We start from the raw sequence: 21,819 nt of genomic DNA, 5'->3' as shown, positions 1-21,819 counted from the left end.
AAAACACCCATAAATCATTTCGAATGAACACTATGATATGCATCTTCTGATTTGTTACTGTAAGAGTAATTCCCTGATGATCGTCCGCTTCTCCAACTCTCTCTCCGCTCTGAACTGAAAGCTCACACACGTCGAGTTCCTCCGCCCCGTTCCTCTCTCCCCCTCCCAGCGCTCGGTTCATTGACCTCCTCTCTGCTTTCTGAACGATCCTGTCCCGTGAAGAGCTCAACGCTGACCATGTCTTGGGTCTTCTGGACCTGTGTGTTCTCGACTCTAATGCACGGCTTGTGCTCGGAAGGTGAGTACCGCCTCGAATCCAGCAAACTGGAGCTTCAGAACCGCTGATTTCTCGGTTCCTGCTGTTCTTTAAGGCCCAGTCAGTGTCAGAGGGATTTTATCTGTGCTTTGGTTTGTTTCACAACACTCCTCTGCTATCAGTCCGTGGAGGAGGGAGGCTTCGTGTTGATAAAGATGAAGTCATGTGTTTTCCCAGTCTTCCTTCCCACTCGAGATGCTAGTCAGATCCTGAGCCGGCGCCGGCGCGCTAACTCCCTGTTCGAGGAGATGAAGAAGGGAAACATGGAGCGCGAGTGTGTGGAGGAGCGCTGCAGCTATGAGGAGGCCAGAGAAATCTTCGAGGATGTTCAAAAGACGGTCTGTTTGTTTGTTCAAGTCATTCCTTTATTTTTCATTGGAGTCTTTCAAGAAATCATATTTCCCACTTCTAGGCCCAAAATACGCTGACACTGATAGACACTATTCACACCATTTACATTCACCGTGTGCCACTTAAAATAATGAAATATTTGAATATATTAATATGAATATCCCAGCTAATAAAAATATGTTATAGGAACATTTTGATCACTGTAAACCCTAACACTCAAAATAATGAACTGGTTTGAGTAGGGCCAACTTAAATTATACAATTTCAACAAATTAACTTTTATTAGTATTTAGAACTTTCTTTTTGTTTTGAGTTCACAAAACGACACATTTTAAGTAAGTTGAATTGTTTCATTGTTTTGAGTTCTATGAACTTGTTTCTTTTCATTTAGACAAACTTAAATTTAAAGTTGAAACTAGGCTGGGATTTCTATTTACAAGCATGCGTTGCCATGACACTTATGTGTTGTATAATGCTTTTTTGTGCCAGATTAAGTGTTCAATATTTTGTAATGTTTTCATGGTGATGAGAGGAGCATGAGTGCTAATGCTATCAAAGCATTGCGTCACCAATTAGCGAGGTAGCTTTTTTTAATTAGCTGGTTAAAGCTAGCAACTTTTCCACTACTAAAAAATTGAAATTGAGATTACATGAAAATTAAGTTGTGTATAAATTAGCGTACTCAAATATTTCAAGTCAAGTTATTAAAAAGTATGATTACAAAATAAAAATCTACAAGTTCTGCTTACTTAAACATAAAATGTCTTAACATAAAAAAATTATGTAACTGATTACCTCAAATTATTTGAGTTTTGCCAGCTTATTCGGGTTTACAGTGTTCCCATTAAGTAATTAAAGTGTTTTTCCTAAAAGTTTCATTGTATCATTCTTCAAACATCATGGGAACGTTACTTTTGAACGTTCTGAAACGGAGCAACAGTTAAAAAAAACATTAGATGAATGTCCAATTAATTTGAGAACATTATTAAAAATTAAAATATACTATTTTCAAACACATTTTAAAAAGAGCACAAGGACTGTAAAGACAATGATACGCCATTGAAATCTAACAATCAGTGATGGAGTCTGAGCGACACGCCAATGAAAACCCAACGCCGCCACTACATGCATTAGATGAACGTTGATCTCTCTAATGTTGTTCTTCTCTTCTCTCTCAGGATAAGTTCTGGCACGTGTATTACGGTGAGTGGCTTGGCGATCCCGCGCTAGTTTGCTTTGAATGGTGAAGCGAGTCTTGATCCCAGCGGTTGTGTTTCCACAGATGGAGACGCGTGTCTGTCTCAGCCGTGTTTCAACGGTGGCGAGTGTAAAGATGCGATCGGGCCGTACACGTGTTTCTGCCAACAAGGGTTTAAGGGCTACAACTGTGAGATCGGTAAAGCGCCTCTCGACGTTCAGTGATCGCGAGTTGACCTCTGACCTCTCAGCTGACCTCTGTGTTTCTCTGCAGCGATTCCTGCGCTCTGCGAGACTGAGAACGGAGGCTGTGATCACTTCTGCCGGGTGAAGGAGAAGACTGCCGTTTGTTCGTGTGCCAAAGGCTACGAGCTGGGCGATAACGGGAAGTCCTGCCACTCTAATGGTAAATGATGGTCTGATGTGAGCGAGACGTTTATCTCCAAGTTTCATCCCTCCCTCGGGTCATTTTGACCTGGAATTGTTGTGAAGAGAGACGGGCTTGAGGAACAGCTCCTCTGCTCCATATAGAGATATAAGCCCATCTAGAGGCATGAAATATCATCTGTTATTATTATATTCCACAAGAGCTCACAGACTCCCCATGGAAGATATTTAGAGCTCAATTAAAAGAGTTATGCATGAAATTGTGATTTATTTTGAATCTAAGAATGTGAGGAATGTGCTTAAATTACTATTTATTTATTGGTCAAATATAGTACTTTAAAGGTTTGTTAAAAAAGGACCAAAAACAAGTATCCTTCTAGCTATAGCCTCCGATCACAGGACTTATTTTTACTGTCTGTTCCAGTGGTACGAACTGAATTTGGGAAAAAGGCATTTAAATTTGCTGCTCCCTCTGCCTGGAATTGTTTACAAAGTACGTTGAAACTGAGGAAACTGGTTTCGTTGGACACTTTTAAATCAATTTTAAATGATTTAGAGAATGAAACATCGGGCTGTAGATGTTTTAGCTAGTTCTGTATTTTGATTTTGAAATTGTACTTGAGTTGCTTGTGTGTATATATGTGTTTGTATTGTTGGATGTTATTTGTTACACTCAAATGTGCTGTGTCTGTCAGTTTTGGCCAGGACGCTCTTGTAAAAGAGATTTTTAATCTCAATGTGCTTCTTTCCTGGTAAAATAAAGGTCAAAAAAAAAAAAAAGTAGGCTTGGGGTGATGTTGCCCCGTGAGGGAGGGATGTGTTCCAGGACGTGAGGGTTAAATAACCCTTTGGTTTCAGATCCTTTCAAATGCGGCGTCGTTCATCCTCAGAAGACCAGGAGCATCTTCATGCTAACGCCCAACATCTCCAACACTGAGAACGGAGAGGAGACGGAAGTCGAGCCCACCGTCCAGTCCGCCGTGAACGCCACAAACCCGCCGCCGGCTAACGAGACGAGCTTATTCGGCCTGGACGAGCGGGACATCGTAGAGGAGGAGCCGCTTCTGCCCCAATCCGCCGGAGGACACACGAGAATCGTCAACGGCGTGGAGTGTCCTCCTGGGGAGTGTCCGTGGCAGGTACACACACACACACACACACACACACACACTCACTCTTCTTGTGCATGACCAGGGTTTGAAATAACACTTTATTTTGATGGTCCCCTTTAAACATTCTGTTGACTAAGTAAATTTGCAACTACACGTCTGACCCTACCCGTCTGTAATGAGAGTAATAGTCATGAAGGTGCAGCGAGCAGAAGAAGGTTAAACCTTAACTATTTCACTCACCGGCCAACGTTTGGCGTCTACATTTTTAAGTTACCAGCCTTTCAGAACTTCTATTAGCCAAAAAGAAGAAATAAACCAGATTATACAGATTAGCTACATCACAGCTAGTCCCCAAAGGCAAGGATCGGCACTTTATTATGTTTTTTAATCTCCGCTATTGTTTTAAAGCAAATGAACAAGAGTGCCGTTATTTGTTGTGTAGTGTTCAGACGCTGTATTTAACACAGTTTACGCTCGCATTTGCGAGTTGGCGTGTGTTCATTTCAAACCCTGCGCATGTTACTGTACTTGAGCTTTTGGAGACATCTTTGGTCAGTTATTGTTGACGTGGGACGTTCTCTCAGGCTCTTCTCATTAATGAGAACAACATCGGCTTCTGCGGCGGCACCATCTTGAACCAGCACTTCATTCTGTCGGCCGCTCACTGCATGAACGAGTCGCTCTCCACCAGGGTGGTTTTAGGTACGGCATCTCTTACACTTCTTAAACTTATAAAACATACTTTCATGCACTAAAATAGCAGAATGAATTAACAGCACTATTGTTTTCTGTATTGTTTCTCCCTTTTAAACTTAAAATAAATGTTCTTTATGTATATCAACGCTCTCATTTAGAAAATAAAGGTTGCAAAAAGTGGGTTTTCGCAACCATTTTTGGTTCCCCAAAGAGATCAGTTCTTAAAGGCCCACTGAAGTGTCTTGGGATGCGCAGCTTTGTTTGATGCGTTTATGTAATTTCCACTGAAACAGGAAGCTAAGGCGGGACACATTAAATGGCTCCTCCCCCTTTTCAAACAGCCAATAGCGTTTAGTTTAGCTCTCAGACTGACAGCAGCATGGAACCCAGACATTGAATCAACGTGGAAACGACGTCTCTCATGACATCGAAACAACGTTGATCTGACATTGTTTTGCTCATCAAATTAACGTTGAACCAACGTCGGACGCGGCATTCTTCAAAGTTAAATGAAAATCGAAAATTGATTTGCTTTCATAACGTTGAAACAACGTTGATTTCCGTTAGTTTTGAAAGAATGACGCGTCTGACGTTGTTTCAACGTTAATTCGATGAGCAACGTTGTTTCGATGTCGTGTTTCCACGTTGATTCAATGTCAGTTTGCTATCTGGGAAGCGGATCCGAGCGCTGATGATACGCTGGTTTCAACAGTAGATGTGAATAAATTCAAGCCATTTCATTCCTAACCAGCGGATTATTGGAAAACGCATTCATAGCATCAAATAAACACGAATGAACATCAGAAGGAATGTTGTTTGAACTGTGGAAAGATGTCAGTACACATCCAGTTCAAATCCACCGACGTTAATCTGTTACGTTAACCTGACTGCGTTGTCAGACAAAAATGTCGGATTAAGATTGGTCAGATTGCCTGTCAATCAAACTCCCTGCGAAGGGTACACCCATTTACACGTTTGCATTTTGCCAGACGCTTTTATCTAAAAGGCATTTACATTCGATCAGTTCTTTTCATTTGCGTTTGTGTCTTTCCGTCAGGTGAGTTTGACACGCTGGTCAAAGAGGGTCGTGAGGTCATCCACGACGTAGACGAAATTCTGATCCACAAGAACTTCATGGCGAATACCTACCACAACGACATCGCCCTCATTAAGCTCAGCAAGCCCATCACGTTCACCGACTACATCATCCCCGCTTGCCTCCCGGAGCACGACTTCGCGGAGCGCGTGCTAATGGCCCAGGAGAGCGGCATGGTTAGCGGCTTCGGTCGCGTGCGCGAGGGCGGGTTTCAGTCCACCGTCCTCCAGAAGCTAACGGTGCCGTACGTCAACCGCGCCACGTGCATCGAGTCCAGCCAGTTCCGGATCTCCAGCCGCATGTTCTGCGCCGGATACGACCAGGAGGAGAAAGACGCGTGTCAGGGCGATAGCGGCGGCCCGCATGTGACGCGCTACAAGAACACGTGGTACGTGACGGGCGTGGTGAGCTGGGGCGAGGGATGCGCACGCAAGGGCAAGTACGGCGTCTACACGCAGGTTTCCAAGTACATCCAGTGGATCAACAACGCCATGGCTAAAGTCATGCCACAGATGGGAGCTTCGCTGAAGCCCAAAGCAAAGCGAGAGCTGCTTCGGAGGACGCCTGTTCGAAGAGTCTGACGCGGATCTATCCGAGGCGACGTCAATCAACGACACGGTCTTAATTCATGCTAACGGCAACATATTCTAAGAATGATTTGCTAACGTTCCTATATAGTTATTAAAACGTTATTTCTGAATGTTCCCTGAAAATGTCAGGCTTTTTTTAGCCATGCAAATGTTAAGAGTAGATCACTTTAAAATGAAAAATCCATCATAAAAGTGCATCTGTCCATGATGAAGTGCTCCCCAGGCTCCGGGGGGTTAATAAAGGCCTTCTGAAGTGAAAGAAGAATGGATGACTTCAGGGCGAGTCAATCATGGGCTAATTGTACTTTTAAAAGAACAAATTCCATTTGATGATTTTGGAAACATTATTAGAGTTACTTTTGAATGTAACATTTAAAAAACTTTCAATCAACGATTGTTTTTATGCGAATGTTTTGAGAACATCATTAAAGAGCACAAACGTTCTGTTACTGGAAGAATGACGTTCATAATCTTGCCAATGCAGTTTATGTTGACTCTTATCCAAATGAGATTTACAGTTTTAATAAAGACAACACAGTTGATTTTATAAACTGTTTCTGTCATATTCTTATCGTATAAAGTTTCCCGACAAGAATTAAACTTGCCAGCCGTACTTGTTTCCTTTGGGCATGAGCTGTTTTTGACTTTAACTACTTCCCAAAAGTTGATAACTTTTTTTATTGAATAAATTCAAATACATTGGACAAATCAATTGTATAAAAACAGAACATTAACATCAGTGAATGTGGAGGCTCTGGAGGCGTTGACAAACACACAGATGAAGAGTTCAGAGGTCATGTTGACAGACTAGAGTCCAGACACACACACACACATTGAGTACACACAAACAAGCATCGCAAGTTCGCCTTTTACCAAACGACAACACATCAACGATTGAGTTATTCACGGTGAGCTGAACGTCAATATCGCTTCATTTTATGTTAATGCTTCACGTATCCCGAGGAAGAGCTTGGTGGATAGTTATTGGGCGTATTGATTGTGGGCGGAGCTAAAGACGGGCTGATCCGTGACTGACAGGTGTCAGGAGCTTCTGCTGATTGATCGTGATGGAATCCCTGACATGTCGTGTGCTGTTCTTCACACTGATCGTTCATCATGTGTTGTCGGAGGATCATCGCACGGGTGAGAGAACAATTATCAGTCCAGCTAACCTTTAGCTAGTAATGTTCATAATAAGTTACGAAAAGCTATCAAACGTTCAGGTTTGATAAACTTTTTTTGCTGCTTATGCAAAGATTAAGGGAACTTTCCATTTGATCCTTTGTCAAACATTTTGAGAATTTTACTTTCGAATGTACTGAAACAAGTAGTAGCCTAACATTTAAAAACGTTAAACAAACATTTCAGTAAAACACGTGCCAAAAACAAAGTATAAGTTCTTGAAGTTACGAACAAACGCTCTTCCAGTAAAGTTAACAAAACGGTTGTTCAGAGTTATCTGGTCTTTCATAGCGTTCTGAAAATGTGGGCACTTTATTTATCGTTCTTCGGAAATGTGTAAGTTGGACGTTCATCAACGTTTTTTAAATGTTACTACTTGTTTCAAAACATTCAAAAGTAACTGTTCTTGGATCATATCTGGGGTGCGTTTCCCCAAGCCATCAATGGAGACTGCGATCATAGTTGCCCAGCGATGCTTGACGGAAACGCGGCCCTTGCTAGCATGGATGGTGTTGGAGCGAGGTCATGATCATTTGAGCGTGTTTTCCAGTGTTTCGGTCTCACCGGCGGGCGCACACGCTGCTCCTGCGCTCCAGACGGGCTAATGTGTTCCTGCTGGAGGAGATCCTGCCGGGGAACCTGGAGCGCGAGTGTCTCGAGGAGAAGTGCAGTAAAGAAGAAGCCCGGGAATACTTTGAGGACGACCAGAAGACAGTACGACAGCTCATGATCAGCACACACCATCACCGCGTTTCCATTTCCTGGCTTTAACTCACTTCTGCATTCTGTGAAACAGGTCGCATCGCTTCCGGTCCAGGTCTTTTGTATGTGCTTCATGAAATTTTTTGCGGTTTTACTCAAGATAACTTAAAGGATTAGTTCACTTTTGAAAAAACTTTTGCTGATAATTTACTCGCCCCCATGTCATCCAAGATGTCCATGTCTTTCTTTCTTCAGTCGAAAAGAAATTTAGGTTTTTGATGAAAACATTCCAGGATTTTTCTCCATATAATGGACTTCAATGGAAACCGGATGGTTCAGGTCCAAAAGACAGTTAATAACAGTTTCAGACGACACCAGACGATGAATAAGGGTCTTATCGAGCGAAACGATTTGTATTTCAAAACTTATTCCAAAAATGTAACTTTTCTAAGGACAAATGCTAGCCTTGCTCTATTCTGTGAGGCACGTTTGTAACGTCACGTAATACGTAATTACGTTCAAAAGGTCACGGGCGACGTAGCCGGAAGTACAGAATCAAAATCGTCCGACATCGTTTTACCATTTAATTCCTTTTTTGTAAACGGCGTTTGAGTTAGTTTTCACGTTCAACCTATGCGTTCAACTTGTAAACACTCTGACTCTGTACTTCATGCTACGCCGCCCGTGACCTTTTGAACGTAATTACGTATTACGTGACGTTACAAACGCGCCTCACAGAATAGAGCAAGGCTAGCATTTGTCCTTAGAAAAGTTACATTTTTGGAATAAGTTTTGAAATAACCGATCGTTTCGCATGATAAGACCCTTATTCATCGTCTGGTGTCGTTTAAAGACATTTGAACAGTTTGCACTGAAACTCTCTTTTGGACCTTGAACCGTTTGGTCCCATTGAAGTCCATTATATGGAGAAAATCCTGGAATGTTTTCATCAAAAACCTAAATTTCTTTTCGACTGAAGAAAGAAAGACATGGACATCTTGGATGACACGGGGGCGAGTAAATTATCAGCAAAAGTTTTTTAAAAAGTGAACTAATCCTTTAAAAGGAGCGAGCAAAGAGTAGCATAACCAATGTCCCTCACATGTGCAGATTGATATTTAAACGTTTTATATTTTTTCTTCTTCACAGTGATGTTTAGATATATTTTAAATGGAATAAAACGCCAATAACACAGTGAACTAGTTAGGTTAGCTGATTACCTTAAATATCCATAGATATCGTAGTCCGGTCTTTCGGCCGTTAACACTTTCTCTGACAAGCGGATGCGATGAGACCTGTTTTCCGGTTTGGTCATGTGACGCTCGACATAAAGCCTATTGAAATTGCAAAATGAAAATACGCCCACTTCGAAAAACACTCAAATATCGCAAAAAAAGTTTATACGCTCGCATGAGGTTTGAAAAAGGAATATTTCGCAAAGCTGCAATGGAAACAGTTTTTCTGCATTTACAGGTCACATGGTCTATGTAACATTCGATCGTTCTTTAAAGATGACGCAGTATGTTTGGACAGAAAACGAGACAGTTCTTCATTAAACTCATTAAAGACAAATAAATTATGGGAACACTGGATTCTATATAACAAAGAAATAAATTAATAATAGCTATATAATAATAATAATAATAATAATAGCTAGCGGTGGCTGAGATATACGTGACTACTAATAGTGTGAGGAAAAAATAACCTTTTAGTCGCATAAAATATCGGTTGATGGAAACGTCATTTCACAATAGTTTTTTTATTGACATTTAGAAAATCTCGCAAAAGTTTTGTTCAAATCTGCAATGGAAACGCGGCTACTTGTTGACTTTTTTTGTTGGGGTGCTAATAAAATAATAGTGTAGATAATGAACACAGACTAAACATGTGATTTCTGTGTTTAGATACAGCACAGCTTCTAAAAAAATTGCTAGGGTTAAACGCATACATAGCAATTTTATGTAATTACCTCTTAAAACTATACATTTACAAGGTCACACTGTAAAGTGTGAACAGCACATAGAAGTTAGACTTATTTTATTTTATCAAATGAACCTTACTATCAGCTATTTGAATCAATAACGGTTTATTTAGGCGTGCTGACCGTCAAAATGTAAAATAGTTCCTGTGTTTTAAAAGTCAAACATTTCAAAAAACGCGGGTCGCGCGTGAACCTGAAACGGCAGACGAGGCGAAGTCTGTTCAACGCGTGATGTGTAGCCTACGTAACAATAAACAACACAATTTCTTTACTCCCATCACCACTAGTGCAAATAAAAAGCAATAATTCTATTATTTGAGGTAATATGAAAATAATTCATATTTAAAATAGTTCATAATTTCGTGCTCTTTTGCTTCAGCGCGGCCTAGATTGACTCCTCCCATCAGACATAAGAAAATAAATGCTTTCATCGAAATTATGACATACCAATTCATAATGACATTAAAATTTCGTAATGGTAATTTTCCGTCATAAATTCCACCTTTCATGTCAAAATTATGACTTAGTACGTCATGATTATGTTTTTATTTATTTATTTATTTTTTAAAAGTAATTTAACTTAATGCTGCTGAAACAATTTCACTCATTAGAGCTATTTTTATTTCCCTGTAAAGAATGACTTCTGGACCAAATACTATGGTAAGTGACCTTTAGAAACTTGAATCATACTTGAATTAAATGAATGACTATTATATAATCGATCATATACACTGCCTGCCTGGCACAACAAAAAAAAGTCACTGTTCTTATTTAAATAAATTTCTATTGTTTCAAACCATGTTTCAAAGCAGCTTTTCAGACATAAACAGGAAAATAATACAACAAAGTTTGTTTCAAAGAAAATCGTCACAGTCGCTAGTTAATTAAGTTCTGTGATGGTTCATTTTGTTGTTATTTATTTAGTTCACTGGGGAAAAACATTGATGTCATCGCGGTACTGCAATAATTATCCAGTTATAGACTCTTAACCATTTGCCGTAACCAAACAGTGACTTTGGTGCCAGAGCAGTGTATCTACACTATTTATCATTGTTCAATTCTATACTTTTACACAGTATTGTGTTGTTCTCTTTAACCGATCTCCATTTGAGCTTGATATTTTCCTGCCGTTCTCGTTCTCAGACGGGGATCAGTGCAGCTCGGGTCCGTGTAAACACAGCGGAGTGTGTAAGGACGGGATCGGCGGCTACACCTGCACCTGCTCCGACATGTACATCGGCGCCAACTGTCAAACCGGTGAACGAGATCATTTACACGAGTGAACAGGGGCTTTCGCACCGGAGGAACCTTTCATGGGTCCTAGAACTAATGGCGGAAGCGTGTTCGCACCGCAGGGACTAGCAACGATTTCAGTTGTAGGAACTCCTTTAGAGGAGCTAATTTATTCGGCCTAAACCAGTGACGCTAGTGTTCACAGACCGGCCGAACGCACGTGAAACACCAGAGCCCGCCATTTTTAAAAAGGCTGTGTACACACACAGATTATAGCCTATATATTTACTCCAGAAACGAACTCTACGAACATGTAAAACAGTTATAGATGAGCCTCTTAGACAACCCAACAACTTGGGTTGGACCGAGAGAAACATGATGATGTATTTCTGCTCAGCAACTCTGGACATCAACCCACGACACACGCTAACAACTCTTCATCTCTGTCTGCTTTCTATGTATAACAGCTCTAGCATATAAGACAGATCGTAAACTAGTGAGCAGTTCAGCTCTGTTTGTTCAGTCGTCAAAATAAGAGTCTCAACAACAAGCGTGTCTCACGTAGGGTTGGGTATCGAGAATCGAGTAGCGATTGGAACCGAGACTAACTTTTCATTTTTCCCGGAATCGTTCAAAAGTTAAAATTTCGATTCCTAGTTTCGATATTCACAGTCCGCCGAGCGGAAGAAGAAACCGCTGAACAACACCAACGAAGAAGCGTCAACCAGAAGTGTTGGCATAACCGCGCGAGTCGAGCATGAGTAGCTTACGTCGGCGATCCAAAGTGTGGCTTCGCTTTTCTAAAAATAACGAAATCTCGGCAAAATGCAAAATTTGTGACAAAAGGAGTATTTCCTTCAGAAAGGCCGTTGGTTAGCAAGGTTAGCTAAACTTTTTTGACCCTGCCTCTTAAAAGAATCGAAATCGAGAATCGTTGGGAACCGGAATCGAAACAAGGAATCGGAATCGGAATCAGAATCGTTCAAATTCAAACGATACCCAACCCTAGTCTCACGTCACTTCAGAGCACTGCGAACGCAATCAGGAGTCCTCGGGAACCGTCCGGAGGCTCGATCCTAGAACTACCCGCTGCGAAAGCCCCTAAAGTGATGCTAGTGAACGTGATGGACACATTCAGTGTGTCAGACGCTTGATGATGATGTTTCGAATTGATTGATTGATTGAATGATCTGTAAACGACCAAACCGAATAAATGAAATGAAAAAAAAAATGAAATGTTCTGCAGATAAGTCCCAGTGTCCGTCTGCCGGGCCGCTAGCATGCGAGCACTTCTGCAGACCCGCGGCGGGCGCGTATCGATGCTTCTGCGCGCGCGGATTCAAGCTTCACAGCAACGGCAGGAGCTGCACGCCGAACGGTACCACTGTCTTCTCATTGGCTGCGTTGCTGTGGCTCATTTGCATAGTGTGGAACACGTGACACTGACCTCCTCCATGTTCTCAGTTCAGAACCCGTGTGGGACGACGGAGACGTCCAGCTTCTGTCCTGATGGACGCTGCCCGTGGGAGGTGAGAATCCACCGGTTACCCAGCATCCCTAGCGCAGGACACCACACTCAGCCAATCGGAAGAGCACTTGATGATGATGACGATGATGATGTGTGCAGGTGCGGTTCGTGAACGGCAGCGGTGATGTCATCTGTCACGGGGTGGTGTTGGGTCGTCGGTCGGTGCTGACGTCAGCCGGGTGTATGTCAGCGCTGCCGGAGCGCCACGTCTCTCTCGGTGAGCACTAACCCACCGTTACATAAAAACATCACAATTGTGACTTTAAAGGTGACATATTAGGCCCCTTTTCAGTATAAATTTATGGTGTCCCCAGAATCTGTGTGTGAAATATCAGCTCAAAATACCAGATCGTCAAATTTGCCTCTTTTTGGGCGTGAGCAAAAATGCACCATTTGTGTGTGTCCCTTTAAATGCAAATGAGTTTTAGCTCCGCCTTCACACGAGTTTCAGAGACTCCGGCAATAACAACACAGGCCGACCTGACTGATCCAGGATCAGGAGTAACAGCAGCTTTAGCTCCGCCTTACGGAGAGACTCAGGGAGAGCTTCACTTTTACACGCTTCTGAACGTTAGCGGAGACGTTTGTGTAGTTGTTGTGGAGTCACACTGATCATTATCATGTTGAACAAGTGTCCACAGTTCCTGAGACAGTGTTTATAAGACAGCGGTGATGAATAGATGCACTCTTATGATGGATAGATGCACTTTTATGATGATAGATACACTTTAATGATGGATAGTTACACTTTTATGATGGATAGATGCACTTTTATTATGATGGATTCACTTTTATGATGGATAGATGCACTTTAATGATGATAGATACACTTTAATGATGGATAGATTCACTTTTATGATGGATAGATACACTTTTATGATGATAGATGCACTTTTATGATGGATAGATTCACTTTTATGATGGACAGATGCACTTTTATGATGGATAGATGCACTTTTATGATGATAGATTCACTTTTATGATGGATAGATACACTTTTATGATGATAGATGCACTTTTATGATGGACAGATGCACTTTTGTGATGGATAGATGCACTTTTATGATGATAGATGCACTTTTATGATGATAGATGCACTTTTATGATGATAGATGCACTTTTATGATGATAGATGCACTTTTATGATGGATAGATGCACTTCTATGATGGATAGATGCACTTTTATCATGTATAGATGCACTTTTATGATGGACAGATGAACTTTGATGTGGATGACTTGAGAGAGTGAGTGCTAATTTCATTGGTACTGTCCCTTTAAGTGCCGTGCTCTTGTCTCGCAGCGGTCGGGGATTTGAGCTCAGCGCTGGCTGTCTCCAGCTGGACGCCTCACAAGCATTACTCGTCCGGGCCGGAGAACGATCTGGCGTTCCTGGAGCTGAAGGATCCACTTCCAGAACACATGTCCATCGTCCCGCTCTGCCTGCCGGAGAAAGACTTCAGCGAGAACATCCTGATGAGGGCCGGCCGAGGGGGCGCGGTCATGGGCGGAGCCAGGCACACCTACCTCTCATTGGACGACTGTCAGGAGGCTCTCAACCTCACGTTCTTAATGACCAATAAGATGTTCTGCGTGGAGCGTCAGGAGTCTGGAGGCCAGCGGAGGGAGTGTGAGGGGAAGGCCGGGAGTCCCGTGGCGACGGTGGAGGGGAAGACGGCGTTCCTGACGGGACTCTCTCTCCCGGTCGGAGGCTGCGATAAAGGCCTCGTGTTCACCAAACTGTCCCGGTACTTGCACTGGCTCCGGCCGCTGCTGCACGCATCCGAGAAAGAACAGTGATGATGAAACCGGTAACCTGAGCAGTGTTGTGTGTAACTCGTTACAAGTTACGTAATCAGATTACTTTTTTGGGTAACACTTTATTTTAGTGTACTTGTTACATATGTTACGTGTACTTACTTATGTTATGCAACTAACCCTCAACCTAATCCTAATCCCACCCTAACCTTACAGTAAGCATTGACTAATCTCACTCGCACAAAAAAGATTCAGTATAACGTCAGTGAAATGCAAAATCAGAAACCTAAGCAAACCTCCAGTAATTAATGTTAAATAAAACAATATTTTAATGCATTTAATCTCTTTATTGACCCATGCACTCCTGTCCTTCCATGATTCAGTAAAGCATAAGCAGAAATGACTTCAGATATTGAGTGTGTATGGTGGTGTTGAGCGCTCGTCTCAGTTCTGCAGAACAGCTTAAAGGTTTGTAATTTAAAAAGTAATTAAGTAACGCAATTAGTAACTTAACCATACATGGTAGACTTAAAACCAGCTACGGCTGTACTAAGCGATATTATATGCTCATATAAACGCCAAAAGTTCATGGGGCACTAACCTTGTTTTCCGATAAATCCCTTTTATTCGCGATGCATTGGATAAGTACTTCATTACCCAAAATCCTGAACAATCCCACAATCCAACAGTGATGCATCTGATTGGTGGAAGTCGTGTCACGTGTCTGAAACCCCGCGAAGGTACGTGAAGACTGAAGATCGCGTGATGACGTAGGGCTAAGTTCATTGGTCGCAATTCTGAGACGCCCGCGCGCCATTGGATGTGCAGTTGCCACAGCTTAGCTAATGAGCGAGCCAGAAACTCAATGTTTTTGCATGTTGAGCTGCAAATGCGTTTGCTTCAGTAATTCGAGGAAAAGGGGTTTCCCTGCACATTCACTATATAAAATTCACTGGAGGAAAAAGTTCACGTGCCCGTCGTAAGATTTGGAAGTCGCTCAAAAGGCTCTTTCACGGTGGCTTTCAGACGACTTCAGTGAGGCGCGGTGGTTTATGGGAGGAGTAGTTCCTTTGCTCGGAAAAGAAAACATGTACACAGGCTTGTACCCTCGACTTTTTTTGTATTTTCTCTTCGTTTTTTCACTCGAAATGATGTGTTGTATGCTTATGAGTTCAGCCGTAGCTGATTATCCTCAGACATTCTCTAATACTCTTTAGATATGGATTTTACAAAATGTCAATGGGAGAAATGAATGGGAAATTTACTTCCGGCACCAGCGCTCTCTCGGGCTGTGGGCGGGACTGATCAGCGTAACGTCAAATTATAGAAATATGGATTTGAAAATTATATTTACAGCTAGTCTGTTTTATGAGTCACTGGTAGTTTGATTCAGTTGATCTGCATGTTTGAGTCACATATCAACCTCTGCTCTGACTCAACCAATCACGTGGTGTTAGGGGCGGGGCTATCTGGCTGACTGACCAATGACGGACAGATGTTTTTGTAATTCAGTTTTTAATGGTGCAGAGATTCATCACATCACCTTTGATTAAGTATTCATACATCATCATAGTTTTTGTTTTCAGTGATTTGGACAAAATATCGTGTTACCGTCATGAGAATCACTACTGAGCATGAGAAAAACAAATACGCTTTAAATGAAAATACTATATTAGTATTTCTGTGTTACTTGTGACTAACTGGTCTCACAGTAAACCCTACACCAATGTTCCCAGTATAGATGCTTTAGTCGTGAGAAATCAGGGTTCAATATATTTGAAAATGTCACAATAAAAAAAATAAGTACAAAACAGTGTGACGTTTATTTGACAATCAATAAGAAAAACAAGGTCCAACACAGAATGAGTGACACTGAGGATGATGCATTCTGGGAGCTGCGTTCAGGACACACTGGACAGAGGAGGAAACGGGTTCTGCTTGCTGACGACCAGCTTCTGGTGCTGATGGGAAATATAACCCTTGATGTGTCCCTGAAACACACACACACACACACTGTTAACAGCCTGAGATCAAAGACTAGAACTAAACGTTTTCCTCTATTTTGATGGTTTGTCAGCAGGAAGTGATGCGTCTCACCATGTAAATGAGGTTGGCCAGAATGCACTGCACTTCATCGATGTCCACGTCCTCCACCTTCATCATCCTCAGAGAAACCAGGAACGCATCCAGAGGAAGCTGATGAGTCCTCAGTAGATGATACCTGCACACACACACTCACTCAGATAAGTGTGTATGTTTTTGTGATTTATGAGGACAGAAGTGTGTATAATGTCACGGGCACTACACTGGTATGACGAGTGTGTGATTTATGGGGACATTTCCTGAATCCTCATATTTCACATGGCTTTAAAAACACTTTTTTACATTTAAAAATGACAAAATGCATAAAGTTTTGTGATGGGTAGGTTTAGGGGTCGGGTGAGTGTGTGTGTGTTGTTCACTCACACTTTCTTGAAGAGGTTCCTGTATGTGATGATCTTCAGCTTCTCGAGGATGAGGAAGATCCCGCAGCGGATGAAGAACGTCTCGTGTTTCACCAGCGCTTCATTGAGCAGCAACAGGTTCCCCTCTCTGACACACACACACACACACACAAGCAGAAGATGAGGATCGACAGCAGTGTGTGTGTGTGTGTGTGTGTGTGTGTGTGCGTGTGTGTGTGTGTGTTACCTCACAGCCTTGGTGACGTCAGCGAACTGCATGAGGTCGTACTTCTTCAACAGCTGATGCGAGGGCATGTGACCCTAACACACACACACACACACACACACACACACACACACACACAAGCGGTGAACATCCTGTCCTGGACTCCATTTAACTAATGGTTCAATTAAATGTAAATCATAAAATGTGCATAATTTTACATAAAATGAACATAACTTATTGAAAGCTTTACAAAGATTTAATTTTAGATCCGTATGAAATATTTAATATATTCAGTCTGCAGCCCCGCTCTTGATCCAGAGATTATCTGCCCAATTCAGTGAGATCCTGCGTTATACAGTAAACTGTGTGTGTGTGTGTGTGTGTGTGCCCCGGTGATGTCGTACCAGCAGCATCTTGACGGGCAGAAGGTAAATCAGGATCAGCCTCTTGTTCCTCTGACAGGAGCGATGGCAGTGTGTGAAGGAGAAGGACAGACACTCCTCAGCTGGACACACACACACACACACACACACTGAGCTCCACACATCAACAGCAGTGCTCTGACACAATCACGCTCACGCACACACTCTCTCACTCACTCTCTCACTCACTCACTCCCTCGCTCTCTCACTCACTCCCTCACTCACTCACTCACTCACTCCCTCACTCACACACTCACACACTCTCTCACTCACTCTCTCACTCACTCACTCCCTCGCTCTCTCACTCACTCCCTCACTCACTCACTCACTCACTCACTCCCTCACTCACTCACTCACTCACTCTCTCACTCCCTCACTCACTCTCTCACTCCCTCACTCACTCACTCACTCACTCACTCACTCCCTCACTCACTCACTCACTCACTCACTCACTCCCTCACTCACTCACTCACTCACTCACTCACTCCCTCACTCTCTCACTCACTCTCTCACTCACTCACTCTCTCACTCACTCACTCACTCACTCTCTCACTCCCTCACTCACTCACTCACTCACTCCCTCACTCACTCGCTCACTCGCTCACTCGCTCACTCACTCCCTCACTCACTCACTCACTCACTCCCTCACTCACTCACTCACTCACTCCCTCACTCACTCACTCACTCACTCCCTCACTCACTCACTCACTCACTCACTCCCTCACTCACTCACTCCCTCACTCACTCACTCACTCACTCCCTCACTCACTCACTCACTCACTCTCTCACTCCCTCACTCACTCTCTCACTCCCTCACTCACTCACTCACTCACTCACTCACTCCCTCACTCACTCACTCACTCACTCACTCCCTCACTCACTCTCTCACTCACTCTCTCACTCACTCACTCTCTCACTCACTCACTCACTCACTCTCTCACTCCCTCACTCACTCACTCACTCACTCACTCACTCCCTCACTCACTCGCTCACTCGCTCACTCGCTCACTCACTCCCTCACTCACTCACTCACTCACTCACTCACTCCCTCACTCACTCACTCACTCACTCCCTCACTCACTCACTCACTCACTCCCTCACTCACTCACTCACTCACTCACTCCCTCACTCACTCACTCACTCCCTCACTCACTCACTCACTCCCTCACTCACTCACTCACTCACTCCCTCACTCACTCACTCACTCACTCTCTCACTCCCTCACTCACTCTCTCACTCCCTCACTCACTCACTCACTCACTCACTCACTCCCTCACTCACTCACTCACTCACTCACTCCCTCACTCACTCTCTCACTCACTCTCTCACTCACTCACTCACTCTCTCACTCCCTCACTCACTCACTCACTCACTCACTCCCTCACTCACTCGCTCACTCGCTCACTCACTCACTCGCTCACTCACTCACTCACTCACCTGGTTTGAAGTCGCTGTCGAACATGGCCTTCCTGCCCACGTAGTATCTGTAAGTGACGCGCTGGGCGGTGCTGTACTCGTCCTTCATGCTGGAGCTCTCGATCGCCCGGATCAGAGGCTTACACAGGTGCAGCTTATTGATCTGAACACACACACACACACACACACACACTCATCACTGAACTCTGTATCTCACAATTCTGACTTTTTCTCCAACAAATGCAAGTTATAAAGTCAGAATTGTGATAACTAGAAACAAATAACTGAAATAAGAGTACATTAAAACTATACAGTAATTACTCGTCCCATTAGTTAATATTAGTTATGCATTAACTAACAATGAGCAGTACATTTGTTACAGAATTTATTAATCTTTCTTAATATTAGTTAATAAAAACACAACTGATCATTGTTAGTTCTGTCAGGTCTATTAATTATATTAACAGAGACCACTTTTGGTCTTAAAGGGCTAGTTCACCCAAAAATGAAAATTCTGTCAGTATTTCCTCACCCAAACCTCTCTGTGTTTATTTGTTCTGCTGAACACAAAGGAAGATATTTGGAAGAATGTTTTAATCAAACAGATCTCATTCCCCATTGACTACTATAGTAGGAAAAAATACACACCACGATAGTCAATGGGGAATGAGATCCGTTTGATTAAAACATTCTTCCAAATATCTTCCTTTGTGTTCAGCAGAACAAATAAACACAGAGAGGTTTGGGTGAGGAAATACTGACAGAATTTTCATTTTTGGGTGAACTAACCCTATTAGTAAATGTTGAGATTTCCTTTAACTAGGATTAATAAATGCTGTAGAAGTGTTTTTCATTAGTTTATGTTACACCTGTTGGCAGAATATTAATAAAAAAGCTGGACTCTTACTTTGAAATAGATCTTGAAGAGCTGATTGATCAGAAACAACATTCCCCATCTCTTGGAGTCATCGATCCCAGTGCGACTGAAACAAACACACTTTAGTTCTACAGTATAGTGTTTATATAGTGTCTATAACAATTATTTTTTATCGTTTAGCCTTCAATTACACCCTACTGTTCAAAAGTAGGTTTTTTTCTTTAAACTTTTATTCATGAAGGACTCAAGACTGACAGTAAAGATGTTAATAATGCTCTGACTGCCATAAACCCGTTAGATATGGTAATGGTACGACAGTGTTGATATGAGGCGGGATAGATCTGTAATAATATTAATACTGTAATATCTGTCATAATTGTGTGGTGTTAAGGCTTCTCCTGTAATGATGTCTCACTTGTCGTTGGCACAGACTCTGAAACAGCTCATCAGCTGATCGGCTGCTTTCTCCAGCATGTCTCCAACGTTCCCCTTCCCCTGCAGCTGCTGCTCCGCCTGCACACACACACACACACACACACACGCCGTCAGACGCTGCATCCGCTGCAGATCCACAGATTAATGAGTTCCACTCACATTATTGGCAAATATCCTGAGGTCAAGGGTCACGGCAAACATGATCGGCAGAGCCCTGAAAACACAGTGATCATCAGTGACCTGAGCGACCCTCATATTTCATTCCGGTGTGTTTGACCCAGAACTGCTACAAACAAATCTCTAAAAAAATACATTTTGCAAATGGATTAAGATGATCAAAACACACACATTTACTTTATAATTTTTTTGTAATTTTTGTAAAAAAAAAAAAACTAATTTTTTACACTTTTTTTTTTTTCAGATATAACCATTAAAATTTAATTAGTAATTTTATTTCAGCACCTTATGCGTTCCGGGTCAATTTTTTAATATAAAACAATCCCATGAGCCACGTCTCACCAGTTCTCCTCTTTATGAGCCTGAAACGCCCTCAGAAATGATGTTCACCTGCGTTAAGGTCAAACACACACACACTCTCCACACACACACACACACACAGCGACTGCGCTACACTAGACCATCCACAGTAAAGGATATTGAACCACAACCGTCTGGCATTTGTAGGCCTCCACAAAGTCATGATTGGACACAGCGAACGTGCACCTGCAGAAGAAGAGACGAGACGCCTGTGAGCGTGAACACACACACACACACACACACACACACACACACGCGATGAAGAATCGCACCTGAGGTGAGCGGCCACCATCTCGTCGTACGGCGGCTCCAGCAGCTGCTGACACTTCTCTTCCGGACTGGACAGCTGTGACACACACACACACACATGTTAGTAATAATGCATCTGTGAGCTGTACACACACACACACACACACACACACACACACACACACACTCACCTGCAGGCGAGGGTTGGCCACATGCGGGTGTTTGAAGGACAGCATCTCAGCACAGAAGAGCCCGTCTCTGTTGTCTATTGCCTCCATAACCTTCCACAACACACACACACACATTATAGCACATGAGGAGCTCCAGTGACCCTTTACACGGCAGAGCACGGACTCACCTGCTGCAGGTACTGATTGAGCGTGATGTGCGCCATCCTGACCTCTGACCCCTGACCCAGTGCAGCTGAAACGAGAGCTCACACACTCACTCACTCAGTGCTTATAATGTCGCCTAGGGACACATTCAGCAGAAATGCTGCTGTCTACAGTAAACACACAGAGGCCATCCAGTACGCAGGAGATCCAGAAGTGTAGTATGCAGTGCGCTGTGGAACACTAGTGTGTGAGACACCTTCGATCCGGCGCAGCGGCTAACTCATTCACTCATCTACCGATTATTTGAGACGCGTTATTACGTGTATATATGCGTTATAAACATTCTATTATACAAGCGACTTCATTGAAATTACTATTATTATTTTTTTTACCCAAATTTACTCGCATCCCTTTGCGCGCGTGCTTGGCTTCACTGCAGGACCCGCTGACGTCACGGCAGCGCTTCCTGTTTACACCAGTGAACACGCAGTTTTGGCGTCCATACTGCACTTTCCACAAATGGAAATATTCATAAACCACCTCAGTTAGGCAACATTAAAGATCGGGTATTTCTCGATTTAACTTGGATGTCAAAGTGTGGCTTATTATAACACGATTCTGCTATGTAATTAAAAGGTTTAGATGAAAAAACATAGGAAGACTAACTACTGTGTTAAAGTTTGTCAACAATAATAATATTTTAGTCAGTTGAGCTTGTTATCATGAGGTAAAACGTCGAAATTGTCACTTA

The 21,819-nt window shown here is 42.7% G+C and overlaps 3 protein-coding genes across 4 annotated transcripts; 2 read left to right on the top strand and 1 right to left on the bottom strand.

The window, feature by feature from the left end:
• The first annotated feature begins 143 nt into the window (after nt 1–143).
• Nucleotides 144–6,296, top strand: f10 (coagulation factor X). Its single transcript, XM_039646991.2, has 8 exons — nt 144–298; nt 494–654; nt 1,846–1,870; nt 1,950–2,063; nt 2,139–2,270; nt 3,110–3,390; nt 3,948–4,065; nt 5,117–6,296. The coding sequence occupies exons 1-8, from the start codon at nt 238–240 to the stop codon at nt 5,734–5,736; spliced, it is 1,512 nt and encodes a 503-aa protein (XP_039502925.2). The 5' UTR covers nt 144–237; the 3' UTR covers nt 5,737–6,296.
• Nucleotides 6,297–6,583: 287 nt separating this feature from the next.
• prozb (protein Z, vitamin K-dependent plasma glycoprotein b) lies at nt 6,584–14,463 on the top strand. Of its 2 annotated transcripts, none has more exons than XM_039646997.2 (8): nt 6,584–6,888; nt 7,478–7,641; nt 10,246–10,270; nt 10,754–10,867; nt 12,090–12,221; nt 12,308–12,372; nt 12,471–12,588; nt 13,673–14,463. In XM_039646997.2, the coding sequence occupies exons 1-8, from the start codon at nt 6,813–6,815 to the stop codon at nt 14,167–14,169; spliced, it is 1,191 nt and encodes a 396-aa protein (XP_039502931.2). In that variant the 5' UTR covers nt 6,584–6,812; the 3' UTR covers nt 14,170–14,463. The 2 variants fall into 2 exon arrangements, with proteins under 2 accessions (XP_039502931.2, XP_039502930.2); XM_039646996.2 differs by having other exon boundaries at nt 13,652–14,270.
• Nucleotides 14,464–15,931: 1,468 nt separating this feature from the next.
• Nucleotides 15,932–21,546, bottom strand: pcid2 (PCI domain containing 2). Its single transcript, XM_039646995.2, has 15 exons — nt 21,461–21,546; nt 21,092–21,156; nt 20,925–21,014; nt 20,757–20,830; nt 20,605–20,670; nt 20,467–20,508; nt 20,107–20,161; nt 19,928–20,025; nt 19,543–19,618; nt 18,657–18,798; nt 17,202–17,302; nt 16,819–16,892; nt 16,594–16,719; nt 16,225–16,348; nt 15,932–16,118 (listed from the first exon to the last, which is right to left on the bottom strand). The coding sequence occupies exons 1-15, from the start codon at nt 21,474–21,476 to the stop codon at nt 16,029–16,031; spliced, it is 1,239 nt and encodes a 412-aa protein (XP_039502929.1). The 5' UTR covers nt 21,477–21,546; the 3' UTR covers nt 15,932–16,028.
• Between the last annotated feature and the right edge of the window lie 273 nt (nt 21,547–21,819).

This window comes from Pimephales promelas, chromosome 6 (assembly GCF_988280905.1).
Source record: "Pimephales promelas chromosome 6, fPimPro1.hap1.1, whole genome shotgun sequence".
In the NCBI taxonomy this organism is placed as follows: Eukaryota; Metazoa; Chordata; class Actinopteri; order Cypriniformes; family Leuciscidae; genus Pimephales; species Pimephales promelas.
This window is presented reverse-complemented; position numbering and strand designations above follow the sequence as displayed.

Excerpts from the sequence above, each read along its gene's own strand:
- f10 (XM_039646991.2), top strand. The coding sequence starts at position 238 with ATGTCTTGGGTCTTCTGGACCTGTGTGTTCTCGACTCTAATGCACGGC. Across the intron at positions 2,064-2,138 it reads GGGCTACAACTGTGAGATCG|CGATTCCTGCGCTCTGCGAG; the intron begins GTAAAGCGCCTC and ends GTTTCTCTGCAG. Across the intron at positions 2,271-3,109 it reads GAAGTCCTGCCACTCTAATG|ATCCTTTCAAATGCGGCGTC; the intron begins GTAAATGATGGT and ends CTTTGGTTTCAG.
- prozb (XM_039646996.2), top strand. The coding sequence starts at position 6,813 with ATGGAATCCCTGACATGTCGTGTGCTGTTCTTCACACTGATCGTTCAT. Across the intron at positions 6,889-7,477 it reads GTCGGAGGATCATCGCACGG|TGTTTCGGTCTCACCGGCGG; the intron begins GTGAGAGAACAA and ends CGTGTTTTCCAG. Across the intron at positions 7,642-10,245 it reads TTGAGGACGACCAGAAGACA|AATGACTTCTGGACCAAATA; the intron begins GTACGACAGCTC and ends TTCCCTGTAAAG.
- pcid2 (XM_039646995.2), bottom strand. Across the intron at positions 20,026-20,106 it reads TCAGGATATTTGCCAATAAT|GCGGAGCAGCAGCTGCAGGG; the intron begins GTGAGTGGAACT and ends GTGTGTGTGCAG. Across the intron at positions 16,349-16,593 it reads AGGAACCTCTTCAAGAAAGT|GTATCATCTACTGAGGACTC; the intron begins GTGAGTGAACAA and ends GTGTGTGTGCAG.